Source organism: Hippocampus zosterae, chromosome 18, assembly GCF_025434085.1.
Source record: "Hippocampus zosterae strain Florida chromosome 18, ASM2543408v3, whole genome shotgun sequence".
NCBI classification, from domain to species: Eukaryota; Metazoa; Chordata; class Actinopteri; order Syngnathiformes; family Syngnathidae; genus Hippocampus; species Hippocampus zosterae.
Window position 1 is genome coordinate 11193417 of NC_067468.1, and position 18754 is coordinate 11212170.

At 45.2% G+C, this 18754-nt stretch overlaps 1 protein-coding gene across 15 annotated transcripts in view; it reads right to left on the reverse strand.

Annotated features, from left to right (window-relative positions):
* LOC127591339 (uncharacterized) overlaps window positions 1–18754 on the reverse strand; it is a 279941-nt gene that overhangs the window by 161351 nt on the left and 99836 nt on the right. For 7 of the 15 annotated variants that reach the window (XR_007959851.1, XM_052051366.1, XM_052051362.1 and 4 more), the window contains one exon: window positions 5858–5923. Coding sequence is in view for 14 of the 15 variants with exons in the window: in XM_052051366.1 (XP_051907326.1) it covers window positions 5858–5923 (66 nt within the window). In the remaining variant the exon portion in view is untranslated. The remainder of the gene's footprint in view (window positions 1–5857; window positions 5924–18754) is intronic. The other 8 variants (XM_052051372.1, XM_052051375.1, XM_052051371.1 and 5 more) reach the window with 2 other exon arrangements.

Sequence of the window (18754 nt, forward strand, 5' to 3'; positions counted from 1 at the left end):
GTGACCGCATGTTTAATTCGTTGGGCACTAATTCTGCGGCCACGTCGCCGCTTGCCGCTCACACGGAGATATCTCACAATCAGGGCGTGAAATGCTCGAGAGCTTCCAGGCAGCTCGCCTGCTGGATGGTGTTTTCTCCCAACTGGTGTTCATTTGACATTTAGTAAATCATTACTGCGGCCGTGCCCTTGAGGAACATCACTACACACGCACACACAAACAAGTGCAACCTTTATTAACACTGTTTACATGTGAAGTGACCTGATTTCATTCATCGCCAAAATGACACATTCACCACAGAAGTGTGTGATCAACGCCCCTGAAGCGGGATGTCAGCTTATTAAAAAAAAAGTGTGGAAATCATAGTTTATATTTAGGGTTAGAGTCCTCCCCTGCTATATTGCGATTTTTCTTTCATTCCATGTTATAACATTTTTTGGGCGGCTATTTTTTCAGCTATGTACTGCAATGCTTCACTTAGAACACTAGGGGCAGCATGTAAAAGGAATACGTAGATATGAGACGAGGAAGAATGTCGAGTAGGATGGATAAAGAAGGAGGAATACGGATGCCTCTGTGTCTCAAAAGTATCGCCAAACTGCTCACCTGCTCTGAAAACATACTTTAGTCTGGTCGAGTGGTATTGTTGTCAGAGTATCGGCACCATTTTTCACATACTAGAGCGCACCGGCGCCAATTCCGAAACTGGTATTGATCCATCCCGAATAATTACTTTCAGGAGAGTCGCAGACGCCAAAGCGTTTTTCAGTCGTTAACTGAACGCCGGGAGAAGTGAAAGCGCTATATAAATCAGCATGTATTGTATTGTATTGTATTGTAGAAGAGCAAAACAAACACAAAGAGCACATTCGCAAGTTGCGGACCACAGCTCACAACCAGACACTCGCACGCCGACTCGCTTGATTTTCCCCACTCGGCCCCTCCTCTTAAATGCACATGCATGTCCACAATTTTTTTATGATCATCTGTGTTTCCAATGGATATAGAAGTATGTTTTGCTAAGTGTTTTTAAATAATGTGGGAGGATATCTCGACATCCCAGATTGTCAACTATTGTCTACCGAGTTGGTACAAGCTATCAGAATCTCGTAAATTCCACTGAAGATGGCGACGTAGAATCTTCCGTCAGCTTTGAAGGCGCCGTCAGGCTTTCACACATCTCCCAACATGTGCTAAACTTCCTCGCGGCCCCTCTAATCATCGGCCGGGCTGAGGGTTGAAAGCTGATAAAAATAAAAAAAAAACCCAAGCGATACAGCGGCCACACATCTGTCTGCTTGCCTCTCGTCTCTGTCGACAGCTGATGGATGGCTGATGGCGAGAGATACGTGGCGGCGGCTTGGGGGGGGGGCAACAGATTGTAGATGGACGCGAGACATTTCTGACGTCTCCCAGTGTGGTGAATTTTGTCACAGCATGTGGCTAACGTTGCCCTGCGAGGATGACACGCCTTAGACTCAGTGGTCACCTCAATCTGGGAACTATTTCAATGTTGATGCCTACATATAAATATAATGTTTTACGATTATAAAGCTCTGTTGTGTACATGGAGAATGTTCTCGCGCCGCATCGCGATCAATCGTGCGGGTGTATGTTTTGGGAGTCCAGATCTATACGGCATGAAAGCAAATGCACCTGTAACACTTTTGTTCCGTGCATCACAATGTTTTGTAGCAATGCTTGTCTGTGTAATTGTCTCGCAAAGAGCTCCTAATGTCTCATCGCGGCACTCACACATCATGCATCCCTCCTTTTAAATCCATAAGCTCTTAAGGCGGGCTCAGACGGTCAAACCCCCATAAAAGGGCACCGACGGCATGCCTCGGCGTTTCACACGCACGCTTTTCATATCAATGAGTGCGCGGAGTTTAGTGGAGCAATATCCACCATCAATTAAAGATGGAACAAGGAAGCAAGAGTCGCGCTAATGTCGGCCTTGAGAGGCAGAGCGAGCGATGGATGCGCAATCAATAGCCTTAGAAAAACAGATTGTTTGCGTGACACTCGCAAAAGGCAAATGAGAACATCTGTGATTTTGTGGACGCCTGCGAACAATACCAACCAAACACATTCCAACCGCTTCTTTCCAATTCAATAAATTCTTACTGGATTGACTCATGATTAAGTACAAATACTCATAAGCACATAAAATGGCCCAATTCTTTTTTTCAATTTTTCTTTTCCACAAATCAACACGAATAGTCCTTTCCCGCTTCGTGTGGTGTTTTTACACACTATTAACCAATTTCTGTCCCTGAAAGAGTTAAATTAGCAGTAGGTATATATCAAAACCTGGGGGGACCGAGCCTTCTCTGTCGCCGCCCCCACCCTCTGGAACGTTCTACCACAACACATCCGCAACTGTACTGACCTCCAATCCTTCAAATCATCTCTTAAAACTCACCTGTTCCGCAATACTTTTAATACCTTTTAATCTCTTTTACCCATTTTACTTTTTGTTCATCTAAATGTGCTTTTGTAAACGATTTATGCTTGTTTTAAGTGCACATTTTTATCCTGTGTTTTAAGCTCTTGTAAAGTGTCTTTGAGTGTGATGATAAGCACTTTCAAATAAAATTATATATATTATATATATTATATATACTGTATTTATATGTATGTATGTACGTATGTGTGTCTGTGTGCCTCCGAATGTAATTTTGTTGTAGCATAAGAGTGACCCCAACAACCAGAGACAGATTTCCTGTGTGTTTTTAACATATTTGGCTAAGAAGAATATAATAATATTGTTAGTTAAACAAATATGGAAATGGCACTTCACTTTTCTCAAGTCATCGAGACACAAAGCGAAGACAAACGCACACACACGTGCTTACGCCGCGGACGTCTTTGGCCTTTTGCCTCCGAGCACTTTTACTTGCTAGCGCAGATCTTACATATTCAAACTGCGCCTAACCCTCGCTCCACCTTGACGCTCGCCCGCCCATGACACCTCAGCGAGGGACAAACGCTGAGACGATGCCAGGGAGAGGCGAGCTTGCCCGCCGTCTTCTCGCCTGACAGCCAACATGTTTACTTTTGGTGGCTCTCTCCACGCATGCCATCGCACGCTCATGAAGAAGGGACAGGCGACGGCATTGCAGCGCCGGAGGCGGGATGGAGGGCAAAAACGACGTGGGGAGACGCTGCTGCTACTGCGACGACTCACACGGCGTTGACCTATTGTGTTCCCCCTCAGGGTGTCAATGAGCGGGAACGAGGGGGTTAAGGCATCTCCGCTGTGGCGGAAGTAACCAGGAATAGGCGAGGGGAAAGAGGAAAGGATGTTATTAAGATTATTGTAAGAGGGCATGCGCTGAGTTGTCAGCGGTCGGGAAGCCTATTTCTAAAATCATCCCACTTGGGTCAAAATAAATAAATCATAATAAATCCACAGAACGTGTTCGGAGGCGACATGTGCCAAAGCCACAGGTGGTGCTAAAACTCGAAATTGGAGATCTTATTTGGGTCAAAGCTTGATTAAAAAATCCGAAAGAACAACCAAACAACAACATGGGCAATGACGGCGAGGTAAAACTTCAAAAGCAGAGGTGTCGGTCTCAATCATCCGACTTGACAACAAACGGTGAACTGCATTGTTTCGCAGCATTTGAACGCTATCACGGACCAGCTAGCTAGCTAGCTAGCTAGCTAGCAATCACAGTATTCCACTGTTATTTGTCATTAATGCTTCCCGTTTTCAAATCAAGCACATTTTTCTTGAACGCTCGCTTTGATAAAATAACCTAGCAATAACACAGCCAGCAGAGACGAGCCACCCTACCGGATAACGTTTATTTACCGCCATATAGCAAACCTCACTATCAAGAGCCATTCGGTGTTTCACGTATTCTTACAAACATGATCAAAAATCACAAAATCATAACGTTGTTGTTTTTTTTTTTTGTACCGACAGTCCACTGGCAGCGCTAAGCAGCTAGCAAGTTGCCCATTGTCCACTGCATCAAAGAAAATATCAACAGTTATCTTTCAACTTCAATAAATGACAAATGTTCAATACGCGTGGAGTCGTACCGTAAAACGCTATTCAAGGAATGACTCTCGTCCGGTCATATTGCTTGCTCAGAACCAACCGGTTGGATAATAAAGCCTTTGATGATGGCGGCAGTTTGACCCCGGAATGCTACATTTTCTATTTCTGCGATTTCATCTTGGACAAACCGGTTCCGAATAAGAATGAGCTCATTCCCGCCTCATTCGTCATCGACATGACGTACAAGCCGGCGTTAAAGCACAGAGTCACGCCGTGAATGAAAACCCGTGTTGGTGAACTCAATATCGTGACCTCTGACCTGCTCCATGCTGTGCGGCGGTAGCCTTTCTTGTTACATTTTATAGGGTGAGCAGTTCACAGCCCATCCATCAACGTCTCGAGCGGCGTGAAGCTTATTTTTAGCCAAACTGAAGAGACTTGAAGCAGATGAATGAAATGAAGATTTATAGTTTTGGTCACTTAAATCCCGACCAACGCGGGCCTCCCCCCCCCCGCTGCTTGACCCGAATGAGTCGGTGCCAATGTTGCTTTTGCCCTCCGGGGTCAAAAAGCAGCACTCCCTGGGGTCACAGCAATATTATTTCCAGCTCCGAGTCTGCCGTTAATGATCTAACACACTTTTAACTAAAGCAGCCACTTGCAGAATGCACCTGTTGTTGATTCTTGGCTTCCAATGCCGGGGTGTTCAAGGTTAATTTAAAAAAAAAAAGATCATCTCGCTTTCCATTCGACGCCAGGACTTGCATATACGTGCGCACAAATGTAAATGAAGGAATCAAAATGAGGCCTCAACAAAAAGGGGTAAAAGAGTTGAAAAATCAAATCCCTCTAATCTCGTTCAAGTCCCCAATTCAGATTTGCGAGATTGAAGAAAATAGCTCAGGACACTGTAACCCTTTTTAATGGGATTTCCCTTTTGATCTACTTGAAATAATCCAGCACAATTTAAAAAGTACAGGTTGGTCGCATTACTGTTATTTGCGAAATAAAACGGGAGCGATAGTCCGCAAAGAGAGGGACTTTTTTCAAATGATGAATGATTTTTTTTTTTTTTTTTGGAAGGCCAAATTGGGAAGAATCATCATGTGCAGGCACACCTCAATACGTCGTAAAATGTAGAAAATTAAAAAGTCACTAGCAATGATGTCAAAATGATCTTCTAAGTTCCCATTCGAGGCCAGAATTCTCATTATGATCAAAAATGACTCGTATTTCTCCAAGTCGTCTTCTTACTTATTGTATTGTCTTATGAGTAACGCGTCATAAAAAAATGTTTTACACCAACGACAACTGCTGGCTCAGCTGTTTCTTTTTCCCTGTGCAGGCATAATCGTCGAACTTTGCCAATAGTCTCGTCAATATGTGTCCTAAATAGTGGCGAGAGGAGACCTAAATGCACTAAATGGACGGAAGTGAGCAGTAACTATTGTCATTTGAACGACTGGGAATCCCGCCTGCATTCTCTGGACTCCTTTTATCAAGAATCAGCACATCCCGGGAGATGTTCAAGCTCTCCTTTTTCTGCGCATCATGACCCATACGACTGCATTTGCATGCGATTTTCCTCACAGGCACGAAAACGTGGGGAAAATGCGGGCGAAAAAAAACCAAGGCTCGGGGGTGGACTCCGAGGTTCATACAAACACGCAGGATGGATATGGAGACGGAGCTACACCAACACCAAATTAATTTTTCATAACATCATGCTCAATACAAAATGCAATAAGTGTTTCTTGTAAGACGACTCCCGGGCACTTATAGCACTTGAGCACGCGGCAAGGTACTCCTCAGAGGTCCGCTCTACATGTTTGTCTGACTTACTTTGATTCCAGGAGGCTGACATCTGATGCTGAGGAGGGCCCGGGGGCTGGCTGGCTGGCTGGCTGGCTGCAGGAGAGGGAGGAGAGGACAGTGCAGTTAGTGATAGGTGGGGACAGTCGATCATCCTAATCCCTTCACAAGCAGATTTCTCCTCCGTTGGAGAGGAACAGCAATAATCCTGTTCTCCGGGAGCATGATATGCAAAAATTGACGTCTTTTCATTATGTAGCCTTCTCGATTGGGCCGCTTGACTCTCATGGGTATGTGCAGTAGGCCTCGCTGCGGGCTTGAATAGTCGGTCATTTTACTCAACGACGCAAAAGCCGAACAATTGATCACATTTCAATAGATATTGCGATGTAGGAGGATGTAATTTGGAGGGGGAAAAAAAATTGTCATTTTGGTCGATTGAAAGGCTTTGTATATATACATTCATTCATTCATTCATCTTCCGAGCCGCTTGATCCTCACTAGGGTCGCGGGGGGTGCTGGAGCCTATCCCAGCTGTCTCCGGGCAGTAGGCGGGGGACACCCTGAATCGGTTGCCAGCCAATCGGAGGGCACACAGAAACGAACAACCATTTGCACTCACACTCACACCTAGGGACAATTTAGAGTGTTCAGTCAGCCTGCCACGCATGTTTTTGGAATGTGGGAGGAAACCGGAGCACCCGGAGAAAACCCACGCAGGCCCGGGGAGAACATGCAAACTCCACACAGGGAGGCCGGAGCTGGAATGGAACCCGGTACCTCTGCACTGTGAAGCCGACGTGCTAACCACTGGACTACCGGGCCGCCCTGTATATATACACAGTATATATATATTTTTAATTTTTTTCCAAATTGTTCAGCCCTTTGCCATGCTGATTGATCATCACCTCTTTCAGATGAATTCTAATTAGACTCTGTTATGCACAATTTTGTATTTTTTTTTAAATGGTGCTGACCGATGACAACTGTGCGGATGATCACAATCATCCAAAATTGCCCAAAACAATTGAAGATAATTGATTTCAACATACACACAAAATGGCATCATCCATCCATAAGTAAGATTCACCCCCAAATTGTTGATTTAAGGACATGGAGATGTATGCGAGCGTCCGTGCTTGCTCCGCTATTATGAGCAAAAAAAAAAAAAAAAAGAATGAGCCACTGTTCCGGCACTCATTGCAACGTTTCCCACGGTTTCGGTCAACATTTATTCCGTTGTTTCCACCCCCCACCCCCCCCCACCCCTCCGCTCCCCCTAACCAGGATAACACATCAGCAACTGTGTCTTTCCGCCCAGAAAATTCCCCACCAAAAATAACCTACAAATGACAGTTTGTTCAACTGTTCTCGCTACAAATGAGTGAGATGTTGTACAAAAAAATGTGCGCTACAACGCCTTTTAAACGAATCAATTTTAATGAAACTCATATGCTCCAAACCAGTCGCTCCTTTGAAAATATACCACGTGATGGCATTTTGTGGTATACCAGACACAACTCAACAACACCTGGAGAAAACAAGGAGGGTTAGCGGCAAGTTTCGTAACCTCCTTTCTCCTTTTCATAAGCAAACATGTTTGCGTGTTCTCGCTGCATTCCAGAAGTACACAACACAGTTAGCTTTTTGGCTAATTAGCATCGGTTGCAATGAAGTCACCACCGGCATCTCGGGATTTGCACGGGTCAGCTGGAAAAGGCCTTGAGGGAGGGAAGCGACATTGACATGCAAATGATGGTCTCAAACTTTATTGAGCGGCTTACATTTAAGTTAATTTGCCGTTGGGAGTGGCTAATTGAAGTAGGCTCCTCCGGTCATTCTTAAGGAGTCAATGTTCCTGATTTAGAGGAGGCCTGCTCGTAGATCCTGATTGACAGCTCGGTTAACTCCGCATGTGACATGAGCGCTGCGGAGACAGGAAGTGAGAGGTAAGGGAGCGTGTACGCTCCTTGTTAGACGTCGAGGCGACCTTGGAGCGCCGCGTGGTTCTTATGTCCGGGCCAATGTGCTCGGCGAGGCGGTCGAGTATCAGCACCTTCAAGGCCAATCAGAAATGTGACGGGGGACATCTGATGAAACGCTGCCGATCCCTTTGGGAATCAAGCATGTTAGCGTGGCGGCTTGCGTAATTAGAAGGATCGCAATACTGTACACAATGAGCCAGATTAACATCCATTTCATTTTCCGCTTCATCCTGAACTGGTCGCCAGACAATCGCAGGGCACACAGAGACGAACAAACATTCGTCGCACAATCACACCGAGGGACAATTCTGAGTGTTCCATCGACCTGCCAGGCATGTTTTTGGAATGTGGGAGGAAACCGGATTACCCGGAGAAAATCCACGCAGGCCCGAGGAGAACATGCAAACTCCACGCAGATAGGCCGGAGCCGGAATCGAACCCTGTGCCTCGGATTTCCGAACGGATTGGTGAACACTTTGTTCCCACTTTCACACATGACAATTTCACCAAGCGTGGAGAGTCGTCTCTGCCACCATGAGTGTCAACAAAATCATGAATACCGAATACCTCAAAACTTCATATAAGGTTCCCCCGGTGAGAGAGTGCGAGAAGGCCACGATTCCCACCTCCCGCTACCTGAATTTAGCTTTTCTCTTTCTCATGCAAATGCCACACTGCTCGCCTCTCGCCCTCGACTAACAGCAAGTATAATTAACAACCATGACGACTTGGGGCAGAGCTGCGGGGTTGTGACATGACAAGTGGTTACATAGAAATGCAATACCAGACAATGAACAGCCCACTAATTAATAAGCACTAGGCCCCGCCCACTTTTTTTTCTCATGTTAACAGTCTGACCTTAGCAGAGTAACACTGAAATGACAACGGTGGCCTTCCACAGTTTACACGGCACACTCTTGTCATCACAAAACCGCTGCCGGTCGACGCTATCGTGTGTTCGTGCCTGGACAAATGTTTTTTTTTTTTTGTGCGTGAAACCTGCCCGTCTGATCACACTTAAACCCACTTATCCATATCGAAGAGTGTGCGCCGCCGGTTTGTCCTTTTGCAGACGTGTGTGAAGGACCGAGTGGAGCGGAGGTTGGGAGGTAGGGCGGGGGGGCCTTAAAGTAAAGCGTCGGGCCATAATTGGGTTACGGGGTCCAGTGATGGATTAAAGCGCGGCCAGAGAGCCGCTGCAGCAACATTAGGGTGTCTGAGATGTCAGAGGCAGAGCGCTCTCATTAATCGCCTGGGCCCGTACATTACTGCATTAGCTGTATTAGCAGCTACGACTCGCCAAGCACTTTGGGATTTCTCGCTGAGCCAGGCCACATTCTTGTCTTACACTTCTGGTAACTGTACCGAGAAGTGGGCGGCGTCTTTCACTTTGCTCATCGACGAATTGAGGGCAAGACAGTGGGAACAATTAGAGAGAATCAACAAGATTATTAATTCATACCTTGTGATCTAAGAACAAGCGTATGGAAGTGCAGCAGTTTACTGAGCAATCACATTTGCGTCGCTTGATTGTAGAACTTCATAGTTTGATAATAGAAAAAATGACCGCATTTTATTTGGGACACATTTTTCGTCTATGGCTTAGTCGACGCATCCTTTGCCATTCTTGATGTAAAAGGTGTGACAGAAAAGTTCCAGGACTGGTGTCAGAAAATATCCATTGTTGCTCAACTCTACTTCGAAAAATGTTTTTGCATGTTTTAAAGACTGAAACTTGTTTCACAGGAAGTACAATAATGCTCTCGATAAGAGTCGCTATCCTGTTTGAACGATAGCATCTATTAATAAGCATAATTAAAAATTTATTTTGCTGCTTTGTCGACTGTTATGGAGATCTGTTTGGAAGCGCAGTGCGCGCATTTTTTTTTTTGTAAATCATCATTTGACTGATGGAGGCCATTGGGTGGGGCAGAGGTCACGGGTGAGGGGCGGAGCCTAAATGAGAACGTATGAGCTAGAATGCTCAACCTTCATCCACTCAGTCTTTGTGAAGTGAGGGCGTTGTGTCACTCATTGCCCTTTGCCGTTGTCACCCCCACTTTGCCGCCGCCATTCCCCCACCCCGCAGCTAAAATCTCGGACTTAATCATAGCTGATGAGCGGGGCATGATTACCTCAGAGCTGGTCGTTAGGCTCAGCTAAGCCGCGGTGTCGGGCGCTGGCAGAAATGTCCCATCGTATTATTTAAGGGCCCCGAGTTACGAAGTTTGCTCAGCTCTTTCCTGCTTTCTTACATCAGCGCCCCCCCCCCCTCCCTCCCCAACGATCAATCTATATCCCGTCACGTTCATTCCATTTGCAATCGAGGTTCGTTTGCTGTCTCATAAGCAACTTGGCAGATAATCACTTCCTTTCATTCATAAGATGCTTCCAAGAACATGTTCACTTACTTCTTTTGCCTCTGGAGTGAAAGACAACAAAATTGCTTGAGAGGGAATTTTGAGTGACTGGCACAATGTCGAGTCCTGCTTTTGGCAAGAAAAGTGGCTGACCAAAAAAATAAAAGACGATTTTGCTGGGACCATAGATCACTTTTTTTCTGGCCAAGCCGCACGATGCCAAGTCGGGCAGCGAGGAGCTTTGCCGAGCAAGCCTCGTTATTGGATCACGCTCGCCTAAGAGCACAATTTCCCATGAGCGTCCTTTGGTACCTGATCTGTGCTAGGGAAATCGAGAACTGGACAACCTACCCGCCCCCCCCCCCCCCTGTTCTCACATGCAAAAGCGCATGCACACACACACAGGTATCTGTTAGTCTAGCGAGCGCCCTCCATTCACAACACGGAAAGGGGGTTGTCTTCCAACTCCGGGATGAGGTATTAGCTTTCCCCTGTGGGAGAGTTCTAATTAGGTAATTGACTGATGCATAAAGCAGGTGCCCGTATCCGTTACGGCCAGCCCGACCTGTTCATTATTAAACACTGACCCTCTCGGCCACTCGTGCCAAAGCTTACGGGCGAAGGGGAGAAAGTGGCCGGCGGCTTTCACGGGGGATAAGGGACACAACTAATGACACTTTGCTGGTTACCTGAGTGCTGATGCATCTTGAATGGGGTGCCTGCAACTCTAATTCCCCCTGAATGAGAAGACCGGCTCAATGTCACACCGTCAGGCAGGGAGGAACAAAGTTCGAATTTAAAATACGTTTTGTTTTTGCTGTGCTCCGCTGAGGTGTATCTTTTTTTGATGTTGATGTTTTTTTTCCTTACTTTGTCAAAATAGGTCAGTCAACCGCGGTTCCAATTTAAACACATCAAGTTGTGCATGTAAAAAGGCAATTTGCCATCCACTTATTTTTCATTCCGATTTTTAAGAACTGCTAAAATAACCCTGAATTGAAATGTTAAAAATTAAGAGGGGGTTGAAAAAAGGGCCGACATTTTTTTAAAAAAAAGCACAAACGGCTATGGAAACAGGGGTTTGTGAAATAAAATGACGACAGGACAGATACCATCTCGCGTTTTTGGACCGGATAGTACGTCAGGTGTGGTCACAAAAAATACCGGCGGATGTTGAAGTATGTTTCGAATATTTGGAGGCAAATCCCGTTCTAGGTCGCAGGGTCTTATTTAAAAAAAAAAAATGCTGCCCTACACACCAATAAAACATCAAGGACGATTGTATGATGTTAAATAATGAGATACTTAGATAAAAAATTGAAATAAGCATCCTGCAATGATGACAAAGACAAGAACTGCATTCCTGCTCAAGTGTGAGTACTTTCGCCACCTCTGCCGTCGGGGCGCTATTAAAGGCGGAAAAAGCCCATCTGGGGAATTGGTTTCGCTGAAAATAGCATGCTTGCATGGCAAACCACGCAACGCCTCGCCCTCGCATGTCTGCCCATCGACGGACGAATGAAACCGGAGCTACGCTCCTCCGAGAGGAAAGGAAAGGAGAAACTGGGGGAGTGCGAGCAGGCAGCACTTCATTCTGACATTTTGACACGAGTGAAATATATAAAGGATTGGGTTGCTGTTGAGCCCGTCGCCGAGTTATTCACATCACCAGGCAAAACGATCCAGATATGGATTGATAGCGGAGACGAGGATTGATTCAAAGTGCGTGCATTTCCACGCGTGTATACGGGACGGCGAGCTGCAAAACGAGACCCCGGACGGTCCATTTTAATTCAACGAGATACACATTTCATTTACAAGTGTGTAAGTTACAGATGCTTTCAAGCTATTTGGAGCGAGTCAGACGGCTGGAGGCAAGCCAGCCCCGTAAAGTTTTGCCATCAAAGACCATAAATTGGATTATACTCTTACGATTGACATTTTGATCATTTTAACTTGAGTTCTGTCATCTGGTGTAAATGATGAGATCCTGTGCGCTGTGGCCAAAAATAATTTCGACACTACGACACATTTTTACATGGTTGTGGACAAAGATTTTTCTGGATGTGGCTTCTCGATAAATAGTTTTACCATTTGAGTCATGATGGAACCATTCGCCCAACCCATATCGCATGAATCGGAGTTAATGGCTACAAGTCCCAAATCCCGTATTTTCCACACGATAAGGCGCTTCGGATTATAAGGTGCACCTTCAATGAATGGCTTATTTTAAAACGGTTTTCATATATAGGGCGCACTGCATTATAAGGTGTATAGAATAGAAGCTACAACAGTGGCTGAGGTTGCTTTATGCAACTATTAGACGGAGCTAGGCTAAAAGGAATACAATCGTTGTATTTATATAGCGCTATCACAACCGCTGTAGCTGTAACAAAGCGCTTTACAGCCCATTTAAAATATTACGTCCAAGAAATCTGAACATTGATCCATATAGAACGCACATCGGATTATAAGGCTGAGATTGCGTTATACATGCACTATATGGTGCTACACTAAAGGGAATAAAATACAGTACAATCGTTTTATTTTTTAGCGTTTTCACAACACTGCAGCTGTAACAAAGCACATTTAAAATACTACATCCAAGAAATCTGAATATTGATCCATATATAAGGCTCTGCCGATTATAAGGCGCACTGTCGGCTTTTGAGAAAATGGAATGCTTTTAAGGGTGCCTTATAGTGTGGAAAATACGGTAGTTTTAAAAAAAATTGTCATCATTTTTCTCACCCAACGTGAGGAGAGTGGAGAAAATACACGGGGCGGGATGCAAGAGTCCATATACCATCCCACTCGAATAAAGGAGCACGACAAGATGAAAACGTCTTGTGACAGACCTTTGGCCAGTAGATTACCAGATCCCGGCGTCATCCTGAATGTTTATCCCAAACAATCCCTAATCTGATCCAGCCTAATCCAATCCCATCTACAGAGATCACCAGTAGGCAGGTCAGACATTCACAGCGCAACCCATAAAGCCTAAAATGAATATCAGAGTAGATTGTTGACATGTAAATGACCACGTTTTCTATTTTTTGTAGATGGATTTCCACCAAATGCTATACAGATGTGCGGTTATGCCAAAAGGCAAATTTGTTATACAATTCGACCGCCACCATAAATCCGTGGAGCACGGCTTTAAAATGATTATTGGTGTATTAATCCCATTTTCTCCCTTGACAAAAGTTTCTGATTGGACTTTTGCAATCGGACCCCCGCGGTCCGGCTGGTACATGAGTCGTGCGCTGGTCAAGTGCCCACCATAATGGAGTGCTCGATCCAATCACGAAGGCTTAACGGTTACAGTACGAGATGGCTTTCAACACACAGATGTGGCCCCTCTTGTCCACTGAGATGATCAACCCCACCACAAAAAAAAAAGAAAAAAAATCATAGACCAATCAATTTTGCACCCCCTCTCCCTAAAAACAAACAAAAAAAACTAAATTAAAGCAACAGTATGGCTTGTGCTTTTTGATGGGATATTATGCTTTTGGTATTCCATCAAATGCATCCCTCCTTAACAAACATGTTGCAGCCAAAATCCACTTAAACTTGCTCCTGGCAAGACAAATTAAACTGCTCCACAATCTTGTTGGCTAGTTTTTAAGATCTTTTTTTTATTTAATCATCCTCATTTTGTCAAAGAAAACCTTCAATTTAACATCAACAAAAAAAATGCCATCCTGGTGATTTCCTCGTACATAGTTTCTATTTTACTAATTTTTCTCAAAAAAATGAAATAGCCAAAATCATGTGTTAACTTGCTGAATGTTGGAGAGAGATGCTATGCATCAGCCACTGTTGTCACCAGACGACCTTTTGGTGTTTGCGGTGTTACAGTAGGGTTAGGCGCATCCAGTCGGTACATAACTGCCCTACATTTTGTGACAAGGCCATATTGCCTGAATAACATGATTAATCCGGTGATTTTGCCCCTACATGAACAACCTGGGTCTAATTTCATCTTCATGAGCTCATCAAGATCACAATAAATCGACAGCACATGACGTCGCCGTTTTTTTTTTTAAACATGTCCTTTCTTCTTTAATTTTTACTTCCCTCTAATTCTAGCACAAAAACATCCCATGTCTCAGGAAAAGGGACAGGAAGAAGATAAGAGCAATTTTTACTCCTTGCTCCCACTTCAAAAGTGGAAAAATCCAATAAAACTCATTTTAACAACAGGTCGGACAGAGGCGAGGGCTCTCTCCCTTGCGAGCGCTCTCTCTCTCTCTCGCCCCCTCCCCCTTTCTGTCTCTCTCTCTGTGTGAGCCTTGTCGTCATGTTTGGAATTGACCCCACAGTGACCCCATCTTCCTGAACCAGAGGGAAGTCCGTCAGGATGTACAGCAGCTGGTTGAAAGCGCTATAGTCAAAGGTTTAGGTGTGTGGTCATGATAACATACCCCTCCCAAAAATAAATGCTGATTCGCAAGATTTGGAGGCTGTTTAGGAGATTTGGTAAAACAGAAAGTGGTTCATCATCATTACCGCCCTCTACAGGATTGGAGTAAAGCAGAATGGGGGCAACTTAAGACTGAATGCTCTGTCTACCCCATTACATTCATGCAGGACTTTTGGGATTAATTTCACTTCAAAGTGTTGTTTTAACAATATTTTCACTTTGACTTGGGTATTTGTGTGAAGAAGAAACAGTATTTCTACTCGACATTCCACTGGCTATTTTCATTTTTATTGTTCTATCATTGCTTGTAGAGCTATTTATTTCGATTACCATCATGGCGGATCACAGCTAGCCTCGCATCTACGTTCACCTTACAGATGATGAAAATATGTTTCCGCCGAAAAAACTTCTTTTCAAACAGATTTCAGAGTCATCTCAACCCGGTGAAGCTTTTCCACGACTGTAAAGAAAATTAGACCATTTCTTCGAGCTGCAATTGTATTCATTTTGGCTTATAAACTTTGTAGTTTTTAGGTAGTTATATTGTTGGGCAATATCTGACATTTCACATTTGTCTTTTATATTTTGGTCAATTTGATGTTGATGCTCTCGTTAAACTTGCCCTGCCTGCCAGCGTATCTAGCATCTAACCGTTACTATTTGCCTAGCTAGCAGCTACTTAGCTAGCTACCCAAATAGCTGTTTAGCTAGTTGGCTAATAGAAAAACAAAACTGTCTCACATTCTTCTTGTGAATCCTAAACAGAGGTTAAACATTCCCTTTCATCATTTCATTTGCATCGCGAGCGGTGCGCAGTAACGGTGGCGGCAGCCGTTTAAGGGAGCAGCCGCAGAGATTGAACAGGACATCCCAGGGTTTAATCTTTGCCCTTCACATCTACTTTGAAAAAGAAAAAAAAAGGACCACAGCTCAGGAGTGTTGCGAAGTCATAAAGCGATCATGCCAAAGACAGGGCGACACCTCCCCTCTATGATTAAAACAATAAATCTGATTAGGCCTCTCTTTTTTTCATGATTCTCTTTTTCTTTTTCTTTTACAAGGACTCAACAGTGTGCGTGAGCCCGCAAAAGCCATCGCATTTCATTCGTCTCCCCGGGTGTGCCCGTACTGCACGTGAAACCCAATAGTAGATTAAAGTGCCAAAGCCCTAAGAGGAAAAATGCTTTTAGGAACCCTTTAAAAGTGCGTTTAACGGTGTGTTTTTAGGGCACACTAAAACCAACACACGGCACCACATGGCCCAAGATGGAGACTCGTTGTGTCCTACGGAGGATGATGGAGATGAATGGGGGGGGGAGAAATGGGGAGAAAAGCCCCCAACTTGCCCCTGTCTTGACACCCAGCTAGTCTGTCTGCTCGTGTCTTGAACTCCCTTCAAGACACGTCTAATTTCTTATCAGTGGTGGGAAGTAATGAAGAACAAATCCTTCATTATTGTACTCGAGTAGATTTTTCACGTATCTGTACCTGACTTGAGTGTACATTTTCCTGAAGACTTTATGACTCCTGTGCCCCTACAATTGAACACGGTTACAGATACTCTACTGCCTTTTTTCTACCTCTGCAGACAGCTCACAGTTAAAAAATAAAAAAATAAAATAAAATAAAGACAACTAAATATAAATAATACAGATGTAAAGTCCATGTTCCATTCTCAAGTGCAGCGATACACACAAAATTTCAAACTGATCGATATAAAACATCTAAAGAGTCGACCATGAATGCAATGAAGGAAATATGCTATACTTAAATGTTATTTTTATTTTTTACGAGGACATTTCAATGTTGGGTGATGCAGGGAATAAAAGACTGTCGGAACATGCACTCACACATCTCATTTTAAATTTGTACTGTATCCCACCCACCCCCCCCACTCCCCCCACCCACACATACACACACACACACACACTAACTTCAGATATAATTGTGAAGTAAACCTTTAAATTCCTGTCCGCCAGGCCTGCCCCCCCACCCCTGCAACACCCGCTCCCCCCACACCGCCAGGGTGCCCATGACCTCTTCATACTTGTGCTTGTAAAAGCAGCCACAGGGGGTCCCAACAAGTGAAGAAATGGAAGCCATGTGACACAAGACAGTGCCTATAAATATGGTGGAGATCACAGGGGCACCTAATGCAGGGGTGGGCAGACGCCTTTTTACCAGTGCGTCTACAACATCTTAAAAAGGTTCTGTCGTGTCATATGAAACCAATAAAAAAAAAAGGGGGGGGGGGGGACTTCCTCCGCAACAGGGGGAATAAGGCCTTCGCTGAAACTGTTCGGTCCTCCTTTTGCTTTCAAGGCACGCTCACGTCGCATTCTCTGTTGTTGTTGTTGTTCTTGTGATTTATTCACCTTTCTTGCTTTATCTTGAGCTCCCTCCCACCCACCCCCCGCAAAGGGGGTTGCGGGGGCGGAGGGCGGTCATTTTTGGAAAAGAACTCATTGCTGCTGATTCATGATCCGAGTGAATGAGGTCAAAAGCAAATGGAGAGGAGGACAAATGTGTTATACCGTTGAAGCAATTATTCTCGAACCGTCTGACCACCGCATCAGGCACACCTGCAGCGGGAAGACCCGCGGCAACTAAAACCTGCTCAGTTTTTGATCACCGACTACCGGTTGTTTATTATTGTGGTTGGACTTTGCGCTGGTACAGAACTGCACTCACACTTTGAGCTATTTCAAATATTTTGCATGCACACACACAATTAATTTTTTTATGTATTTACCGGTATTTATTTTTTTGGGGTGTGCAATAAATAAATGCAATAAACGACAATGAGATGCAAACTAATTCAAGGATGGTACGTTTTACACGGGGGCAACAAAATGGAGGCTATCGGGGGGTACGGCTATGATATCTTTCACTCTTTGTCATTTCTTGCCCCGTCCCCAAAGGTCAAGATGAACCTGTTCGCACCGGCTAACTCCAAATGGAGAAAGCAGCACGCAGTGGAAAAGGGGTAGTTGGGGGGGGGGCGGTCCTCAATTTGGAGATTTGCTCACTGTCCGAAGGACATTTAAAAAAAATAAATAGAAAGCCTTTAATCGGGCGGCGGCTCGCTAATGAACGCGGGCCGGTCGAGGAGGCCGAGAGGAGAAGCAAAGGAGGAAGGCAATCTCTGGAAATGATTACAGACTCATTTCCTTGTTTATCCTGCCTTTGAAAAGAGAACGAGAGGCCCCCCCCTCCATCCCAATAGGCCCTCCACTTATTGTGTCAAAATCACTGCATGCCGCCCCCCCTCCCCCTCCAAACTCCCATCAACAGCACCCTCCCGAAGCCCCCATTGGTCCATCCTTAATCACTCTGGCTCCCTGCTCTTTCACTTTTGCCCCCATGCGCCGGAAGATTTGTTTCACTCTTTCACTCAACTATTTCGCTCTTTCTCCGCGTCGCCCTCTTCCCTTGTTGCTGTCGCCTATTGTGGAGTTGAGGGTCCCACTTGTAAACAATTTCCCCACAAGATCAAGCTTGGTCCCCCCCCCTCCACCCCCCTGTCCCTTTTCATAAAGGGGCTCCGGCCCAGCCCGGCCGGGTCCTTGTCTGCCTCAAGTGGCCGAGCTGGGCTCGAGGTTAATGGCTGGAAATCTCCAACTAACCTCTCCAGCAGCTGGCTCCAGAGAAACCTGCTTCTCATCTTATCCTTTAGCCCTACCTTCCCTTCGCTTTTTTTTGGGGGGGTGGGGGGCTCGCTCTTCTCCTCTGCCAATCCCAGGAATCCCCCCCCCCCTCCCTCCCCAAACAGAAATCTGGCTTTTCCTCCATAGTGGCTCAAGGCCGGAAGAAAACCAAGAAGCATAAGTGAAAATGGGCCTGTAAGGCCCCGCCACCCCCCCCAACCTCCGCCCCACTTCCACCGGCCCTCCTCCTCCTCCTCCATTTCCCCTCTCTCTAAGCTTGTCTGCTAAAAGAGAAGAATAAGAAAAGAACCTCCATTGGACATGTCTTTCATTTTCAAACACGGGTTCAAAGGCACTGGGGAGATTTTGGGCCCTTTTGTGAGAGCTGGGGGCTAATGACAAGAGGGGGCGGAACAACATCCAATTCCAAACAGCTTCCTGGCCTATTCCGCTCGGACTTTCCCCGAGCCAGCCGAGGCCTAATCAAGGCAAATCTACACGAGCTG